General features: G+C 51.8%; 1 protein-coding gene across 1 annotated transcript; it reads right to left on the bottom strand.

Moving 5' to 3' along the window:
• Positions 1–937: 937 nt before the first annotated feature.
• Positions 938–3,601, bottom strand: LOC125526761 (endoglucanase 3). Its single transcript, XM_048691400.1, has 6 exons — positions 3,144–3,601; positions 2,850–3,056; positions 2,516–2,716; positions 2,328–2,420; positions 1,670–2,107; positions 938–1,552 (listed from the first exon to the last, which is right to left on the bottom strand). Exons 1-6 carry the CDS (start codon positions 3,366–3,368, stop codon positions 1,220–1,222), a joined length of 1,497 nt encoding a protein of 498 aa, XP_048547357.1. The 5' UTR covers positions 3,369–3,601; the 3' UTR covers positions 938–1,219.
• Between the last annotated feature and the right edge of the window lie 16,168 nt (positions 3,602–19,769).

Genomic DNA, 19,769 nt, shown 5'->3' with positions numbered 1-19,769 from the left:
CTTTGCAGCATGGACCTCGACCTCGATCTCAACGCGATGCCGCAACGATAGGGAAATACAACAGCCACAAGAAGCCCCAATCATTGCAATGGAGGGCGACGGACAATGGTGGGATCGTCAGCCGGCGGCTAGGACGGACGGAGAAGGTGAGCGGTAGGGTTTTGGAGAGTTGTCGGGCGACTTTAAATAGCCCAGGCATGCAGAGCGTCGGGTTGAGTGCGGGTGGCCGAAGTAAGCTTCTCGGTTGCCGCATCGATGTGGATGCATGGCAAGCGGATGACCGGTTAGTCTGAATGCGTCGCAGAGAGCGGGCGGAGGCAATGGAAGAGGGGTTTCTGGGTGAGAGAGCAGAAGGTTGGGTAAGCCGAGGGTGACGGAGTCCGAGATGGCTTATTTCTGGACTCCTTCAAATCTCCCTCGTTTGGTTTCGATTTGTGGTGTTTTGGACGTCCAGACTAGTCTCCACATTTGGAGTAGGCTGGATTTCTTATCTTAGTTTCCTATGAAATAGTAAATCCTTTTAGTTATACTTATACGCTAGTACATAGATAAAATAAAAGAAAATGGAGTCAGGGCGGAGCATCTACAGTTGGGCAATTATGCTAGGAGGTACAGCGAGTCGTCATTGCCATGTCCATGTGGATCACCCAAGAGATCAGCGCTGCGTTTCAGTTATTCGCTTGTACACCTCGTTCATCTTGACCGCTCCTCTGGCTATGTATGGTTGTCGTCTTCTCGGTGAATGATACTCTTCGCTGTTAAGAGTGTCAATTTTTAATTACAGGAGTACAAAGTCAGCTAAAACCTGCCAGATTTGTAGCCATTGACCGGTCTTAACGATGATAACCTCTACTCTAGTGTGTGTATGCTTGATAGTGCAACAAACCAAATGAAACAGAGCTGCACATTACAGCAACCGCCCAAAGCAAGGATCGAGTAGAATCACTTGACACAAAGACTTGATTTCACAACGAGTTGCGAGTTGCAACAACGACGGCAGCAGTACATGAACCACAGTTGGGCGTACGTACTTAGCACTTGTACTCAACACCTAAAGAAGTAAGTAGTAGTAGGAAGGATAAATCAAGACCCACTAGTGCGCGCGTGCCCTTGTTTTGCTTGCACTGGGGTCTCCGGATCACTTCACAGCGATCAATTAGATCGCCGGAACAATCAAGGCAACGAAGAATCTCATCTTGGGACCGGTAATGCGGCTAGGCTAGAGCTGGCCGGAGGAGTGGGCGAGGTAGGCGAGGGCCCCGACGAGCGGCGCGTTGATGTAGGTGGCCGGCTCCGAGTGCTCGTAGTCGCTGCGCTGGTCGGGGAACTGGTCGTTCTGGTTGGGCCCGCCCACGACGGCGCCGACGTGCACGTTCGGGTTGGCGGCCGCGGAGTAGAGCCCCGTGAACCCCTGCGAGCAGCCGATCTTGCCCGGGTGCGCCGCGACGGAGGGCAGCGAGGAGGCCCGGTGGTGGAGCTTCTTCGGGTACTTGGCGCCGTACCCCACCATGTACGACATGCCCATCGGGTTGCTCCCCAGCAAGTAGTCAACCTGCAATCACATACAGGAAGCAACATGATCTGCTCTGCTCTGCTCTTCTGTTGACGACGACGACGATGATGGATTGATGGAGAGTCAATGCAATGCAAGAAGCTGAGAGAGACGGACCTGGCGCCTGGCGATGGCGCGGAGGCGCTGCGGCGTGACGGCGACGCCGCCGCAGGAGACGGTCTTCTTGGCGGAGACGAGGTACTTGGCGTAGGTGAGCAGGAGGAAGGAGCTGGAGGTGACGTACTGCATGTTGCTGTCGCTGAGCTTGAAGAGGAGGCCGCCCCGGGTGTAGGTGGTCTGGTCGGTGGGGGTGCCGGGCACCATGGAGCAGATGAAGCTGTCGGCGTGGGCCTTGTACTCCTGCAGCGCGCCCAGCTTCTGCACCAGGAAGGACTTGGAGAGGAGGATCCGGGCGCCGGCGTGCTTGTTGTCCCACCCGAAGGTGTTGTCCTGCTCGTCGGCGCCGAGCAGCTGCCCGTTCACCTTGATGTAGCTGAGGTAGACGGGGCTCTTGGTGGCCCGGTGTAGCCATGCGGCGCCCCATAGCAGCTCGTCCTGTTCCCATCCAGTCATTCATGCATCGGTCCCTCCCATTAAACAAACCAACGGCACGACACGAGAGGAGGAAAAGCAGACGAGACGACGGCGAGCATAGGGCAGAGCGCCGCTGGCGCCCATGCTCGCTCGCTCACAGGTCTGTGGAGCCGGCCAATGGAGGAAAAGCAGCGCAGAGCAAGAAAAAAGACAATAATGGTGGCAGCAGCTGGGACCCTACCTGGTATCCGGAGTAGGAGCAGTAGTAGGGGCAGACGTAGGACGAGAGCTTGGCGCTGTACACGCCCCTGTGCTTGTCAGCGAACTCGAACACCTACGCGGAGCAGAGCAGCTAGCTAGCGTTACGGCGAGAAAGATGCAGCAGAGGCAATGGTGGATGTGGTGTGTGGACAGCGGAGGAGTACGTACCCTCTTGGCCCTGGCGACGAGGCGGCTGGAGTAGGCCGGGTCGGACTTGCGGAAGACGAGGGAGGCCGCGGCGAGCGCGGCGGCGGTCTCGGCGGCGACGTCGGAGCCGGGGGTGCTGGGGTCGACCTTGTACACGGTGCGCGGCGTGTCCATGTCCTCCGGCCGCTCCCAGCACGCGTGGTCCTTGCCCGCGTCCCCGACCTGGCATCAGCGACAGTCGGTCACGCTCACAGTGAGTTGAGGAGTGGTCCGGTCCACATGAGTTTGTACTTTGCGGTGACGAGCACCCGCTCCAGCCATGCATCAATGAACAGTGCCGGAATGAGGGACGGACCTGGACGTAGACGGTGTCGGGGTGGGCGGTGGCCTTGAGGAGGTAGTCGGCGCCCCAGCGGACGGCGTCCCGGGCGTGCTGGAGCTCGCCCTTCATCATGCCGCCGAACTCCAGCACGCTCCACGCCAGCATCGTCGAGCTGAACGCCAGCGGGAACCCGAACTTGACGTTGTCGCCGGCGTCGTAGTACCCTCCGGTCAGATCAACCTGAGACAACACATCCCAACAACATGTCAGCCATTGAACGAAACGCAATGCAGGGGAAATGCAGCAAGAAGGGCCGGAGTTGCTCGCCTTGGCGGAGGAGCCGTCGGAGAGGCCGGAGCTCCGGCGCCAGGACACGCGCTGGGACGGCGGGAGCCGGCCGGACCGCTGGCCCTCGAAGAAGAGGATGGACTTGGTGAGCGCGTCCCGGTAGTCGTGCTTGGCGGGGCCGTGGTGCGGCAGGGCGGCGGCATTGCCGAGAAGCAGGCCGGCCACCAGGGCCAGCAGGAGGCAGCAGCGGAGGATAGCTGCCATGAGCGAGAGAACAAGCGTGCTCTGCGTGCGCAGGAGGAGGAGAGAAGAGCCGGAGCAGAGCACCAGTGCTGGTTAACTACCGGCTACCGGCTACCGGCCACCTCTCCTCTCTGCCCGCTCTGCCATTGTAGTTGGCACTGGAGCGCTGCTTTTAAAGACGGGCCATGGGTTTCTCTTTCCCTCCCCCGAGAATGAGACGGAACAGTTTTCCTGCGAGATGCGAGCTCGTTCACATGGCAGTGCCAACTGCCAAGTGGGAGCTGAGGATTTGACAAAAAACTGGCGTTTGAAGATCATTTTGGGCTCACTCAAGAAGACATCGTTTCTTTTAGAGCAGTTCAGTTTTCTCTGCGAGATGTGGGCTCGTTCACATGGCGATGGCAGGTGCGAGCTGGGCCAAATGGCACTACTTCCATTGGTGGTACTGGTTTCGCTCTTATGGCGGAAGAAACACTACTGGCGTTTTCAGATCGTTTTGGCGCAGGAAGACATGATCCAAAGATGGCTTGTTGCAACTTATGGCACTGTGGCAGCGCAAGTACGTACATTACACAAATGCTCACTGGTACTCACCGCTTTGAGTAGCTGGTTTCCCGCCTCACTCAAAGGTTATTTCATTCCGATGCTGGTAATTGTGCTCATGTGCTTAGTTTGGGGAGCCGCTGCATCGATAGCACTCACCAAAATATTACTCCCTCCATTTTTATATACAAGGCACAAACTCAAATTACAGATACCAAGATAAAAATTAATGTGTGGTTTATAAGCCAATTTGTTTTCTCGTTTACCGGGTTAATTAATAGGGTGCATGCACATTAGAGAAGACCGAGTGGCCGTGAGAGAGGAAGTAGGTGACTGTGTCATTATCATTCACTACATGCATGCTAGTAATTAAGTCATGGATTACTAGTACGAGGAAACATCATTAATATTTGACTTGATTAATGTTGGTGGCCTTGTATAGATGCAAAATGTGTTTTTCATAGTGGCCTTGTATAGAAAAATGAAGGGAGTACAACAAATCATCAAGAGTAAGTCTGCTCTTATCTAGACAATAATCACTGCTATGCTACCAGTATGAGCCCGTACGAATCAAAGCTGCGTGCATGAGGTCATTCCACACCAAATCGCCCCTTGATCTACTTCATCCTCCACTCAAATTTGTGGATCTGAGCCCCCCAAACATCCTTGAGGTATTCCCCCCCATTCCCTCCAATTTGTTTTGGTTAGAACATCTCCTTTTGGTTGCATTATTCAACATTGGGTGATGGCAAACATGGATGCATGATTCGGATAACACACAAAATGATCCACTAGGGTTCTTTATGTTACAATGGTAAGGATGTGGATGATGATGACGATGCCGGTGTTAAGAATGATGATGACGATGACAGTGGTGATGATGTTGTAGGCCCCTCGGGCGTGAGGAAGAAGATGCCCCTCTTCTCCTTGCCAATCCCTCCACCGGATGAATTTCGGAGGCTAGGGTTCCGCCTTTTGGACGAGTTTCTGGTCTCTCTCGGCGTCTGAGTCCTGATCTGACTTCACGGGGTGGAAGTAGTCAATCCGGCGGTGGCGTTGGCACTCCATACGACCACCCATGCGAGCGGACGCGGTCGAATGGAACGCCATCTTTTGCTCTGGAAGCGTGGCGATGATTCCTTCTTTAACCTTCCTGCTTGATTCTTTTATGGTAGGTGATTATCACTTTAAATAGGTGATTCCACTACCATTTCTGGGGATTTCTTCCATATTTTGCTAAATGGTCCAAAAGGCGTTACATGGGAGATTATCAACAAAAAGAGGTGCGCGAACGCGATAAAATTCCACAAATCCTACCATGCAGACACAAAATACTTAGTGAAATTATCACATAAATTGGACTCATCAATGACCCATGAACCACTCCAGTTGTCTTGGCGCTCGGAAGGGACCAGAGCAAATACCACTAGCAACACATTGTCGTTGGAGGAGTGCGTCATTGCTAACATTAGTATGCCCTTGTATCTACCGGTCAAGAAGGTGCCATCTATAGACAAGACCGGGCGACAATGCTCAAATGCCGCCACACATTGCCCATAACTCCAGAAGGCACAGTGGAAAACTCCGTCATTATCATCGACCACATGATGCTTGCCCGGGTTCCTATGTGCAATCGCTACCAACAATCTCAGGAGGTGGTTGTATGCTTCTTCGTAATCACCATACAACATCATAATAGCATTTACCTTGGCCTTCCATGTCTTCCCATACCTGACTTCGTAACCAAATTGTTTTTTCACCATCTGTTAGGGCATATTTCTCCCTTAGTGGTTTTGGTGATTGATGACAATGCATTTGCGGACTAATCGTGTGCATTGAGCATTTCAGATAATCTATCATATGGCACAAGACGTTTCGAGCCCCTTGAAGATATAGAGTGAAGACAATTATTTTTCCTGCATTTCCTTTTGGTGGACTTGAGGCGTAGGAAAATCGTACTATTAAGAGGGGTCCGTATCGGAAAGGTTTGGGTGGAATCATCATGTATACATCTTCATTTGCACCCACTTCCATTCCCGCATCCTCTGTGCTTCTCGGAACTAGTCTTGAGGCAACGGTAGTACCGCTCTGGGCAGTAGTAGTACCGTTCATGCGGTACTGCCGCTGATCCAGTTTCGCGCCCTCTGCCGCTTATTCATTGCGTTCTGTTGCCTCTTCGCGATCAGCGGTAGTTGACTGGAAGTAGAGCGGTTGTACCGCTTGTGGTACTTCCGACTCAACTACAGCCCCACCTCCACTGATCTCGCCATAGCTCAGGAACATAAGCGGAAGTGGAGCGCCTGTAGAGCGGTAGTATCGCTAGTAAGCGGTACTACCGCCCAAACCGCTGCCACTACCGCTTAATCGTTGGCTTCTGGACTAGTTTGCCACTGAACGGAAGTAGGGCGGCAGTAGGACGACGGTAGTACCGCTGCTGCGGTACTACCGCCCGACTCCCCCTACCACTTCTAGTTCCTATCTAAAGCACCCTGGGCAGTAGTATCACTAGGGTGAGCGGTAGTACCGCTTCGGCGGCCCTACCGCCTTGGGGCACTTTGCCCATGCACTTAGGTATGGAACTACCGCCCGGGCTGTAGTACCACTCCCATAACGGTAGTACCTCTTGTGTGCGGGATGTGGACAAAAAACGGTTGGATTTGTCCTCACTATATATAGGGGGTCTTCTTCCCCAAGAAGACTCACCTATTTCTTCCACAAACTCCATTGTTGCTCAAAGCTCCATTTTTGCCCGATCTCTCTCCCTAGCCAACCAATCTTGTTCATTTTCTAGGGTTTGGTTGAGAAGGCCCTGATCTACACTTCCACCAAGAGATATTCGATTCCCCCACTAATCCCTTGCGGATCTTGTTACTCTTGTGTATTTGAGCACCATAGACGAAAGAGGTCACCTTGGAGCCACAATCCATTATGATGAAGCTTTGTGGTGGTGTTGGGAGCCTTCAATTAAATTGTGGAGATTGCCCCAACCTTGTTTGTAAAGGTTCAGTTGCCGCCTTCAAGGGCACCACTGGTGGAATAGCGACATCTTGCATTGTGCAAGGGCGTGAGGAGAATACGGTGGCCCTGGTGGCTTCTTAGGGAGCATTGTGCCTCCACACCGCTCCAACAGAGACGCACTTCCCTCTCAAGAGAAGGAACTTCGGTAACACATCCTCGTCTTCACTAGCTCCACTTGTGGTTGTCTCTTACCTTTACTTTGTGCAAGCTTGTATTGTGATGTATCATTTGCTTGCTTGCTTGTGTTGTTATTAGCATCACTTTAGACAACCTATTTGTTGCTTGACCTAATTTGACAAGAAAAGCTAAAATTTGGTAGTTGCCTATCCACCCCCCCCCCTCTAGTCAACATATCGATCCTTTCACCATCCGCATGAGAAATTTCACTTTGACAATGGAATCAACGACTATGTCTATCATAAATTTTAATCCGAGATACTCAGACATGAGCTAACGGTGTGTCTTACGAAGTGATTTCGATGGCGGTTTTGCACCTATGAGTGGCTACACAACTTTTTAACACCCTTCCTCTAGTTTCTTCAAGATTTCTTGCATGAACCGCCCATGGCATACTCCTTGCTCACACTTCACGGTGTAACGCAATTTTTTGTCGGAGTGCTCAATATAATATGGCCTATGGTTCTGAATGACATAGTCATACAAACAAACCTTCATCCCAGCCAAACTTAGGAACTTCACTCCTTTCTTCAAATAAGCATGCTCGTCCTCGTTCTCCTCCCTAGGTTGGCGCGGATCCGGGCATGGTGTTGGCTCAATCACCATTATTCTCATGCACCATCAACTACGGCTTTATGGGCAAGGCTGAGATCTCGAAACAAGTGAGTTATTTTTTCTAAGCCCGTCAATTCAAAGTAAAATTGGTTTTTATCCTTCGTGAACCAATCCTCGTTCAATTCTTCCTCCGAACCTTTGTCGTCCGAGTCATACCCATATACACGCCTAAAAGGTAACTCACGATCCATGTCCTTTTGCGCTATGTAGGCATCGAAGTTGCCATCATCATTACCATGAAAACCTTCCTATTGCTCATCGTCATCACCATGAGCATCACCACCCTCTTGAATTACTTTGTCACTAACAATCACCTCAGCTTCATTTGCTTGGTGTAACGCCCCGGATGTAATTTGCCATATTTGTACTCCGACTCTTGCGATTTCCGGCTTTAAGTTATGAGATTCCTTCATGGTTGGGTTTTGTCTTCGTTTTGCATTTTGTCCATGTCATGCATTTCATATCATGTCATCATGTGCATCGCATTTGCATACGTGTTCGTCTCATGCATCCGAGCATTTTCCCCGTTGTCCGTTTTGCAATCCGACACTCCTACGTCCTCCGGCGCCCCCTTTTGCCTATTTTCATGAGCGGGTGTTAAAATTTCTCGGAATGGATCGAGATTTGCCAAGTGGCCTTGGTACACCACCGGTAGATCGCCTGTCGAGTATCATGCCATTTGGAGTCCGTTTGATACTCCAACGTTTAACCGGGGAACCGTAAAGGCCTCGTGTGTGTTGCATCCCAACACCCCTCTAAAACGGCCCAATAACCCTTCCAAACCTATCCCATGTCCTCCATTGTCGGATCAGGATCGCGTGGTCGAAAACTACACCTCATTTGGACACTCCTACCTCCTCCTAGCTATAAATATGTGCCCCTCCCGGATTTTTCGCGCAGATGAAACCCTAGCCTAGCCCCTCTCTGCCGCCGGACACGTCCGGATCTCACCGGACGAAAATTGCCGCCGCACCTGCACCAATTGGAGGCCGCCACGTGGCACCCCGGAGCCTCCACCGCCGCCGGCCCGCCAGGCCCGCGGGGGGCCCTCCCGGCCTACGCGCCTCCCGCACCGCTCCTCCATGCCGGAGGGTGCCGCCCCCGTGTCAAGCTCCGGCGACCCCGCCGCCCATCGATGCCTCGTTCCGGTCGTCGCCGGCTACCGCCGCCTCATCCCGACGCCGCCTGTTCTCCGCGCGCCGCCTCCTCTCTCTCGCCGCCGCGCCCGGTGCCGGACGGATCCGCCCCGACCAACCCCGGATCCGGTAACCCTAGCTCCGGCCACCGTGAGGACTGCTCCGACCACTCCTCCGACGAGCCTCGGCTTCCTTGCCAAACCCTAGATCTGGATTTCGGAGAGGTTGTTTCCACTAAGTCTTTTCCCCCCTAACATTTTTAGCCCATGTTCATCATGCCATAACTTCATGTGTACTGCTCCGTTTGGTGCGTGCTATATATCAAAATGTTCATCATGATGTGATCTTTATTTTGTTCCATTGTGCCATGCTCGTTTGAGTCCATCTTGATGCCCAAATCGTTGATGCAAGAGTGCTATAAATTGTTAGGTGCTGATTCTTAGCAGAGTATGAGCATTTGTCATTTTTGCTACATTTGTTGTGTGCTTCATATGTACATGATCTCTACATGTGTTTTGGGCTATGCCATTCCATCTTTACAGGGGTGTATACCATGTATTTTTGTGATCTTTGTGGTGACTAGCACAAGCATGCAAAGTAGCCTTCGTGATATTGTTGATTTCAGGATCTCAGGTTTTTGGCTAAGTCTATGTCTGATGTTATTTTAATGCCATGTAACCATGTTGCTACAGTGAGATCCATGCTTTATTTGAGTTGCTTCAGTAAGGATGATTTTGACATATGGTTATGCTCTATCCATCCATGCCCATGTTTGCAATTATGGAGTGCCCTGGCACGTCCTAATCTTGCCCTACTTTTGCTATAAAATGTTCCTGACAGATTGTTTACATGTTAATCAATTTTGCCATGGTTGTTCAGGATCTCAGGTTTTTGGCTAAGAATTATATGAGTTGTTGTTCTAAGAATGATCATGATGCCCTCATGTCCGTATTTTATTTTTATCGACACCTTTATCTCTAAACATGTGGACATATTTTTCGATTTCGGCTTTTTCGCTTGAGGACAAGCGAGGTCTAAGCTTTGGGGAGTTGATGCGTCCATTTTGCTCATGCTTTTATATCAACATTTATTGCATTATGGGCTGTTATTACACACTATGTCACAATACTTATGCCTATTCTCTATTATTTTACAGGGTTTACATAAAGAGGGAGAATGCCAGCAGCTGGGATTCTGGGCTGGAAATGGAGCAAATATTAGATGATTCGGCCAACTGGCACCCATCTACCTTACTGGCACCGCCGACCCCTCTGGTCCTCCGAGTCCGTCTGCGGCTTCCAAGGCTGCCACTTTATCTTTGTTTTACCTGCTTAGTAGTCTGAATGAACTTGTTATTTTGCACAATTCCACCCACTAGGTGTGGGTGTATCCTGAACTCCTATTTGATGATTCGGCCAAGGGCCTTTCTATGTAAATATTTATCCGCGTTCTATGTCTTCTTGCTTATTGCTCTTTGGCCTTTTCCTTTGCTGCCTTCCCTTGGTTGCCGTTTGGCTAGTCGGACAGCCGCTCTGCGGACTGCCGCTAGATAAAATACTTGGCTTCTTTGGGAGGCAAGTACTTAGCCATTTAGAGTTTTTAGCAAGTTAATTTAGAAAACGGCGAGCCGGCTGCTCAAGGGTTGGTTGCAAAAGGCTAGAAACCGGCTTAAGCTTTGTGCATGCTTTGAGTCCTTAGCCATTTTTCGTATGGAGACCCATTCTACCTTACTCCTACTTGCCAGTCAGTCGCTCTGCGATCTGCGGCTTCTAACAGGAGACGGCTTGAGTGCCACACACTACTTGTCCGGCTGCAGGAAGTCATTTCATAACTCAAGACGGCAAGTCCCCGGGCCGACTAGTCGAACCCGGTGCCAAGCGGTAAAGAATAACATACTCATAGGCATAACTCTTTATCATATAGATAAAAGAAGGCAGTTCCCAAGATCTTCTCGAGGGGCCCGAAGTCTTCGTACTTTAATACAAAAGGTAGCGTGATACATACTGCATTAACTGTAAAATCTTCAGAGGAGATTTGCATTCCATGGCCGCTCCGTCTCTTTGTCGGAGTCGTCCCTTTTGCGCGCTCGGGGATTCTGAGCGTCGATCAGGTAGTAGGAGTCATTGCCCAACACCTTGCTGATGATGAAGGGGCCTTCCCAAGGTGCTGAGAGCTTGTGCTGGCCAGCTGTTCGCTGAATTAGCCGAAGCACAAGGTCTCCTTCTTGGAAAGATCGCGGCTTGACCTTTCAATTGTAGTATCGGCGTAGGCTCTGCTGGTAGATGCTGGACCGGCGGAGTGCCAACAGCCGGCCCTCTTCCAGCAGATCGACGTCGTGTTGACGTGCTTCCTCTTCTTCCTCCTCGGTGTACATGGTGACTCGAGAGGAGTCGAACTCTATGTCCGTTGGGATGACGGCTTCGGCACCGTAGACGAGGAAGAAGGGCGTGAAGCCGGTTGACTTGTTTGGAGTGTGTGCAGGCTCCAGAGGAAGGCTGGCAACTCATCAAGCCAGCAGCCTGCCGAGCGCTCCAGAGGCTCGACCAGTCGGGGCTTGATGCCGGACAGGATTAGGCCATTTGCTCGCTCTACTTGGCCATTGGACTGCGGATGGGCAACGGACCTAAGTCCAGTCGGATGCCCTGCGTCGCGCAGAAACGGGCCAAGGCACCCTTGGCAAAGTTTGTGCCATTGTCGGTGATGATGTTGTGCGGTATGCCGTACCGAATTGTGATGTTGGAGATGAAGGTCATAGCAGTCGGACCATTCAAACTCTTGATTGGCTTTGCTTCTATCCACTTGGTGAACTTGTCCACTGCAACAAGTAAATGAGTCAAACCACCTCGCGCCGTCTTGAATGGTCCGACCATGTCCAGGCCCCAAACAGCAAAGGGCCAGGCAATAGGAATAGTTTTGAGTGCCGAAGCCGACTGATGAGGCTTAGAGCGGAACTTCTGGCACCCCTTGCATTTTTGGACTAGAGACTTGGCGTCTTCAAGAGCAGTCAGCCAGAAGAAACCATGGCGGAAAGCTTTGGCGACGAGTGCTCTTGAAGCCGCGTGATGGCCACATTCGCCTTGATGGATGTCTTTGAGGATTGCATGGCCTTGCTCTGGCTCCACACACCGCTGGTGAATACTAGTGACGCTGCGCCTTACGAGCTCTCTATTGATGATGGCGTACGCTGCCGCCCGGCGTTGTACTTGCCGAGCCGAGATCTCATCGGCTGGCAGCTCTTTGTTCACCATGAATTTGAGGATGGGCTGGGCCCATGAAGGTGCTGCAATTTCTGCAACCGCCAAGACTACGACTTGGACGAGGGTGGCTGGGCCGGGAGGTGGCGGGTTGGAGTCGGCAACTGCTTGCTGTGTCGATGAAGTCCCCGGGCAGAATGGCGCAGTCCCTGGGCCGGGCTCCGAAGTCTCCGGGCCGGGCTCCGCAGTCCCTGGGCCGGGTGCGACTGCCACGATCCCCGCGCCGCCTGCCGGAATACTCGCGCCGTCTGCGGGGGCTCTTGAGTCGGATCCGACTACTTCAGGAGGAGCCGACACGAAGATGGAGTCTGACTCCGGTGATGGTTTGACTGACGGCTTGAGGAGGCGCTGGAGGGCGACGCCGGACGGTATCGCCCAACGGGTGGAGCCGATTCGTGCCAGGGCGTCTGCTTGGTCGTTGTCGTTTCTTGGTACATGGAGAAACTCGCATCCCTCGAAATACCCACTGAGTTGCTGTACGAGGAAGCGGTAGCTTGCCATGTTTGCGTCCTTGGCGTCCCAATCGCCTGACGACTGCTGGACCACCAAGTCGGAGTCACCATAACACAGGATCCGGCGAATGCCGAGCCCTTTGGCTAGCCGAAGCCCATGAATGAGTGCCTCGTACTCGACGACGTTGTTGGAGGCAGCAAAATGAATTTGCAGCACATACTTGAGCTTGTCGCCCTTGGGAGAGGTGAGGACAATGCCGGCTCCCAAGCCGGTCCGCATCTTGGAGCCGTCGAAGTGCATTCGCCAATGGGTGGAGTCGGGCGCTGGTGGTAGATACTGGGTTTCGGCCCAGTCGACGAGAAAGTCGGCCAGCGCTTGTGACTTGATGGCAGTGCGAGGTTGGTAGTAGATGGTGTAGGGGGCCAAATCTATGGCCCACTTGGCCACTCGTCCCGAAGCGTCTCGGCTGCCGATGATCTTGGCTAGAGGAGCCGTGCAGACCACAGTGATTGGGTGTTCTTGGAAGTAAGGCTTCAATTTCTTGGTGGCAAAATGCACACCATAGCACATCTTCTGGTAGTGGGGGTAGTTTTGCTTGGAGGTCGACAATACTTCACTCAAATAATATACCGGTCTCTGAACTGGTAGTGCTTTGCCTTCGTCCTTGCGTTCTACTACAATGACCGTGCTGACCACTCGGCTGGTGGCGGCGATGTAGAGGAGCATGAGCTCCTTAGGAGTCGGAGCCGCCAGAACAGGTGGAGTCACCAGCATCTTTTTTAGTTGGACAAATGCTTCGTCCGCCTTGTGGTTCCACTCAAAAAAAGTGGTCTTCTTCATGAGTTGGTACAGGGGAAGGGCCTTCTCGCCCAGCCGACTGATGAATCGGCTGACGGACGCCAAACAGCCAGTGAATTTTTGTACGTCCAGTAGTCGGCTGGGTACCTCCATCCTTTCAATTGCCTTGATCTTCACAGGGTTGCATTCTATGCCGCGTTCGGAGACCAGGAAACCAAGGAGCTGGCCGGCTGGTACTCCAAAGACACATTTCTCTGGGTTGAGCTTGATCTGAAATCGGCGCAAGTTGTCGAAGGTCTCCTTGAGGTCTTCCAGCAGTGTTCCACGCTTCTCCGTCTTTACCAGCACATCATCCACGTAGACGTCAGCATTTCTGCCGAGCTGCTTGAGGAGACACTTCTGCATGCATCGTTGGAAGGTGGCGCCGGCGTTCCTCAAGCCGAACGTCATGGTTAGGTAGCAGAAAGCTCCAAACGGCGTGATGAAGGCAGTTTTCAGCCTGTCGGCTGGGTTTAACTTGATCTAGTGATACCCTGAATATGCATCCAAGAAACTCAACAGCTCGCATCCGGCTGTGGAGTCTATCACTTGGTCGATCCTTGGCAAGGCAAACGGGTCCTTGGGGCATGCTTTGTTGAGGCTTGTGTAGTCAATACACATTCGCCACTGCTTGTTCTTCTTGAGTACCAAGACCGGGTTGGCCAGCCATTCTGGGAAGAATACTTCCATGATGAAGCCGGCTGCGGGCAGCCGGGCTATCTCTTCTCCAACAATTCTCCTCTTCTCTTCTGAAAAGCGGCGTAAAGGCTGTCTGACTGGTTTGGCATCAGATCGGACATGTAACTTGTGCTCGGCGAATTCCATCAGGACACCTGGCATGTCCTTGGGGGACCATGCAAAGATGTCTTGATTCTCACGGAGGAAATCAACGAGCTCGCCTTCCTATTTGCTGTCGAGGTGGGCGCCTACGACAGCGTACCTCTCTGGGTGCTCCGGGTCCAAAGGTATCTTCTTTGTTTCCTTGGCCGGCTTGAACGAGCCCTCAGCTTCCGACTCTTTGGGATCAGGCGACATCTCTGGCTGCTTGCTTGCCATCGCCACAACTCGATCTAGCAGTCGCTTCTCAGCTGCAATCACGAGGGACTCGGCCAGCCGACTACTCTCCGATGCGCAGGCGGACGACCTCTTGTAGTCACCAGTTATGGTCAGAATCCCTTTGGAACTCGGCATCTTCATCTTGAGGTGGGCATAGTGGGGGACGGCCATGAACTTGGCCAGGGCTGGCCGGCCAAGCAGTGCATGGTATGGGCTCTCTAGGTCCACCACCTCAAACCATATTGACTGACGGCGGAAATGATCTTTGTCTCCGAATAGGACGTCGATCAAGATCTTGCCGATTGGCGAGCAGGAAAGGCCAGGGACTATGCCGTGGAACACCGTTCGGCTGGACTACAGTTGCCTCTGCCTAATTCCCAACTTCTCCATGGTGTCTTTGTACAAGATGTTGATGCTGCTGCCGCCGTCTATCAGGACTCTGAAAAAATGAGCAGCTCGCTTATCCGTGGCAAAGTGTAACGCCCTCGATGCAGCTATAGCTCCCACGTGTCGAGGCACGACTTAGAGACATAACCGCATTGAAAGCAATGTCGCAAGTCAGGCAATCATTACAACATGTGTAATAGAATAAAAGAGGGAGATACATAGTTGGCTTACACTCGCCACGTCACATCAAAGTACATAAATAACACCCATCATTCAAACACTCATGGCCCGACTATGGCGCCAAAATAGAAAAGAACCCAACTTGCGACAAGGCCCCGAATCAAACCCCAACTAGGCACCACTACTGATCATCAGGAGAAGACACATAATATCGCTGAGAGTCCTCGTCGAACTCCCACTTGAGCTCGTACTCATCACCTAGAGCGGAATCACCTGGACCTGCATCTGGAGATATAGTATCTGTGAGCCACAGGGACTCAGCAATCTCGCACCCTCGCGATCAAGACTATTTAAGCTTATAGGAAGGGTAAGGCAAAAGTATATGTGGAGCTGCAGCAAGCGACTAGCATATGTGGTGGCTAACTTATACGCAAAAGAGAGCGAGAAGAGGAGGCAAAGCGCGAGCGAGAATCTAGAAGAACAACCTGCGCAAGCATAACTCCAACACCGTGTCCACTTCCCGGACTCCGCCGAGAAGAGGCCATCACGGTAACACACACAGTTGATTCATTTTAATTAATTAAGGTTCAAGTTATCTACAACCGGACATTAACAAATTCCCATCTGCCCATAACCGCGGGCACGGCTTTCGAAAGTTCAATCTCTGTAGGGGAGTCCCAACTTAGCCCATGACAAGCTCTCACGGTCAACGAAGGAATAGACCTCCTCCCAAGACGTTCCGATCAGACTCGGTATCTCGGTAATTCAAGACACTTCGACAGGTTAAAACAAGACCAGCAACACCGCCCGAATGTGCCGACAAATACCGATAGGAGCTGCACATATCTCTTTCTCAGGGCACACTCAGATTGTCCTAGGTACGGGTAGGCCAGCCCAGAGTTGCCCCTGGTGGCCACCGGTAGCTGACAGGTGGACCAACACTCAGAGGAGCACTGGCCCGGGGGGGTTAAAATAAGATGACCCTTGAGTCTGCAGAACCCAAGGGAAAGAAAAGGCTAGGTGGAAAATGGTAAAACCAAGGTTGGGCATTGCTGGAAAAGCTTTAATCAAGGCGAAATATCAAGGGGTTCCCATTATAACCCAACCGCGTAAGGAACGCAAAATCCGAGAACATAACACCGATATGACGGAAACTAGGGCGGCAAGAGTGGAACAAAACACTAGGCGAGAGGCCGAGCCTTCCACCCTTTACCAGGTATATAGATGCATTAAGATAACATATCAATATAATGATACCCCAACAAGTAAATAAAAGATGTTCCAACAAGGAACGGTCTCCAAACTTCACTTGCAACTAGCAACGCTATAAGAGGGGCTGAGCAAAGCGGTAACATAGCCAATCAACGGTTTGCTAGGACATGGTGGGTTATAGGTTCAACATGGCAATTGGGAGGCTTACAAGCAAATGGTAGGCATCGTAGCATTGGCATAGCAAGAGCGAGCAAACTAGCATAGCAAAGATAGTAGTGATTTCGAGGGTGTGATCATCTTGCCTGCACAGTTGTCAGAGTTGACTGGATCCTCACAAGCAAACTCAACGGGCTCCTCGGTAGCGAACTCGTCTCCCGGCTCTACCCAAACAAGACAAACAAGCAACAAGGATACAATCAACCACGTGCAAGACAAAGCAATATGATGAAATGATGATATGCTATGCGGGATGCGATGCAAGATGCAAAATGCAAGATATGACAGGAAAATCATGAACCTGGCCTCAACTTGGAATTCCAAGTGTGCCACTGGATAGAGGGGATGAAATCGCTTGAAAATGATATAAAGATCGTTGGAATCGGAGTTACGGTTTGGAAATGGCAAGCGATTTAAGATATGACACCGGTCTGCGATTTACAGCAAGTAGGCATCTAAATGAAATGAGATGAACATGCTACAGCCACCAAACATGACAACAAAATACATGGCAGGGATGCACACAAGATGCTTAACAAAAGACTAGCACTGAGACACGTCCAATTCATCCATCATGTGGTTCAAACAAGCATGGCAAAAACGCAAATGCAAAACAGATTCCAGACTTAGTGAAATTAACACTAGTCTGAAATTTCAGATCACGAAGCCCTCTTCGGAGCAGCAAAACAACATGAAACAAGACCTGATTAAGACAAGTAAGGACATGGAATGGAGCTACTCAACAAGCTTAATAAAAGTCCCAAAGTGACCTGGGGCCAAAAGGGATCACAAAATATACTAACGGGCACACGAACATAGCAAAAACACAATCAGTTTTCAGACTTAGTGGAAACTGAGACATGCTGAAATATAACTCACGAAGGCATGTAAACGAGCTCGATGCACTCACTACGGTGCAAGTCATGGCAAGGCAAGCATATAACCATAAATAAGGCACAAAATACAAGCTATACATGGCAAGAACAATGACATAGCAGGCACGGATCAACTACAACAACGCCGGCAAAATCGCAAACGAGTTGACGATCTGCCCAGATTCACCATGAAGCAAAAGTAGAGCTTGCTTGACTCAAGCTAGGGTGCTCCATAATTGCAAAAAAGACATGGATGGATGGATCATAACATGATTAACAAAACTCCTTTACTGATCATCCTCAAAAGAGGCACGGATCACTAGGAAACAAGCTGAACATATGGCATCATGAACTAAAATATCCCAGACTTAGTGAAAACAACTAAGTCCCTGAAAACAGATTTACCGGGTGCCTCACTTTGCAAGCTTGCACAAGTCACCACACACATCCTAAAAATGCATGGGCTGCACCTATGGAAAGAAGACAAAATGCTTAACAAAACATATGAAGGACTCACAGGCATATCATGCACACAATAATCATGGCAAAAATGACAAAAGTTTAAGATGAACTAGCAGATCTGACAATTAACTCACGAAGCCTCCTTCTAACAGCATTTTGGGCATCAAGATGAGCTCAAATGAAAATGATGCAATGGAATGAAATGATGTACTCGTCGAGACGAAGATTTCGATATACTATATGTCCAAATCGGAGCTACGGATGCAAAGTTACGGCAGGTCAAAGTATGCTCGAAAAATTAGGGTTAGGAGATAAAAGTCAACCGAGATGACCCAGATCCAGATCTGGCGCGTTCTTCGATGTTCGCCGGAAACACTGTAGCACGAATCGCCGGAGAGGAGAGGGACGGCCGGAGCTCGAGGAAGAGGTAGGAGAGGCCGGGGACGGGGCCGCGGCGGCGCGCCGGCGGCGAAGGGCGGCGTCGCGTGGCCGGTGGGGTCCGGCCGCGGTCGCCGGGGCGGCGAGGGCGCGCGGTGGTGCGCGGCGCCGGCGGGGAGGCGGTGAGCAGCGGGGCGGCGGCCGGCGAGCTTCGGCCCCCGGGGCCGGGGAAGACAAGCGGCGCGCGGTGGTGGCTCCTCGGGCCCGGCGAGGTGAAGAGGAGGGCCCGCCTCGGGCCTGCGGGCCGGCGGCAATGTGGGCACCGCCCGGGGACAGATGGCAGGACGGGAGTGGCCGGGCGCGACGGGGCGGATGTTGTCCGGTCCGCACCGGACACGTCCGTCGGCGGCAGATCTGAAACCTTTTTTTAGGGTTTCGAGAGGGGAGATGATCCGAAAACGGAGGGGTGTATATATAGGCATAGAGGGAGCTAGGAGAGTCCAAATGAGGTGCGGTTTTCGGCCATGCGATCGTGATCAAACGCTCTAGAATATGGAGCAAAGTTTGGTGGGTTTCAGGCCAAATTGGAGGGGTGTTGGGCTGCAACACACACGAGGCCTTTTCGGTCCCTCGGTTAACCGTTGGAGTATCAAACGAAGTCCAATTGATACGAAACTTGACAGGCGGTCTACCGGTAGTAAACCAAGGCCGCATGACAAGTCTCGGTCCAATTCGGAAATGTTTAATCCCCACACACGAAAGAAAGTTAGAAATGACCACCGGAGGAGAACGAAGCGCCGGAATGCAAAACGGACAACGGGGAAAATGCTCGGATACATGAGACGAACACGTATGCAAATGCAATGCACATGATGACATGATATGAGATGCATGAAAACGAAAACAACACACGGAGACAAAGACCCAAACCCGAGGAATAAATATAACTCAACGCCGGAAACGGCAAGAGTTGGAGTACAAATTGGGAAAGTTACATCCGGGGTGTTACACAAAGGTGGCGTCCAAAACCAAAGCATAGGAGCCGGGTCTGGGCATTACTTCGGGGTGGTCAGGCCAACTCCAACTGATGGACTTTTCAGACCAGTGCATGAACTCCGGTGTGTCAGAACCTACTGCATTCATCTCCTGCTGCTGCAGCTGTCTGCCACGTCGATCGTCGGCCACACTGGTGAACACGACGTATGCTCCCTGCTCTTCTGGGTACTCGTCTTGCACTGCGCCGACTGGTCTGACCGCCGGCTGCTTGTGCGAAGGGGGAGGCGGCTGCCCAGCAGGTGGGGGAGGCAAAAGGCCGTCTCCCTTTGCGATCCTGGTGAGCCAGTGGCATTTCCGAGTGGTGTGGTTGGACGGCTTCGCGCCACTGTGGAACTTGCAGGGTCCATCCAGAGTCTGCTCATATGAGAAAGCCAGCTGCCAGTTGGACTTGCCGCCCTTCTGACGTCTGAGCGGAGGCTGCCCTTCCGGCTGTTCGTCTTCAACTGTTGCCACCTGCCACCTGGTGGAAGTCGGCGGGGGGGGGGGCGGGGGGGCTTTACGCTTGTGGTCGTTCTGCTGTTGACGTCGATTGGTGTCTCCGGCTGGGGTTCGGGGGGCCTGAGGAGC

Source organism: Triticum urartu, chromosome 1 (assembly GCF_003073215.2).
Source record: "Triticum urartu cultivar G1812 chromosome 1, Tu2.1, whole genome shotgun sequence".
NCBI classification, from domain to species: domain Eukaryota; kingdom Viridiplantae; phylum Streptophyta; class Magnoliopsida; order Poales; family Poaceae; genus Triticum; species Triticum urartu.
Note: the sequence above shows the minus strand (reverse complement) of the source record. Positions and strands in the feature narration are given on the sequence as shown.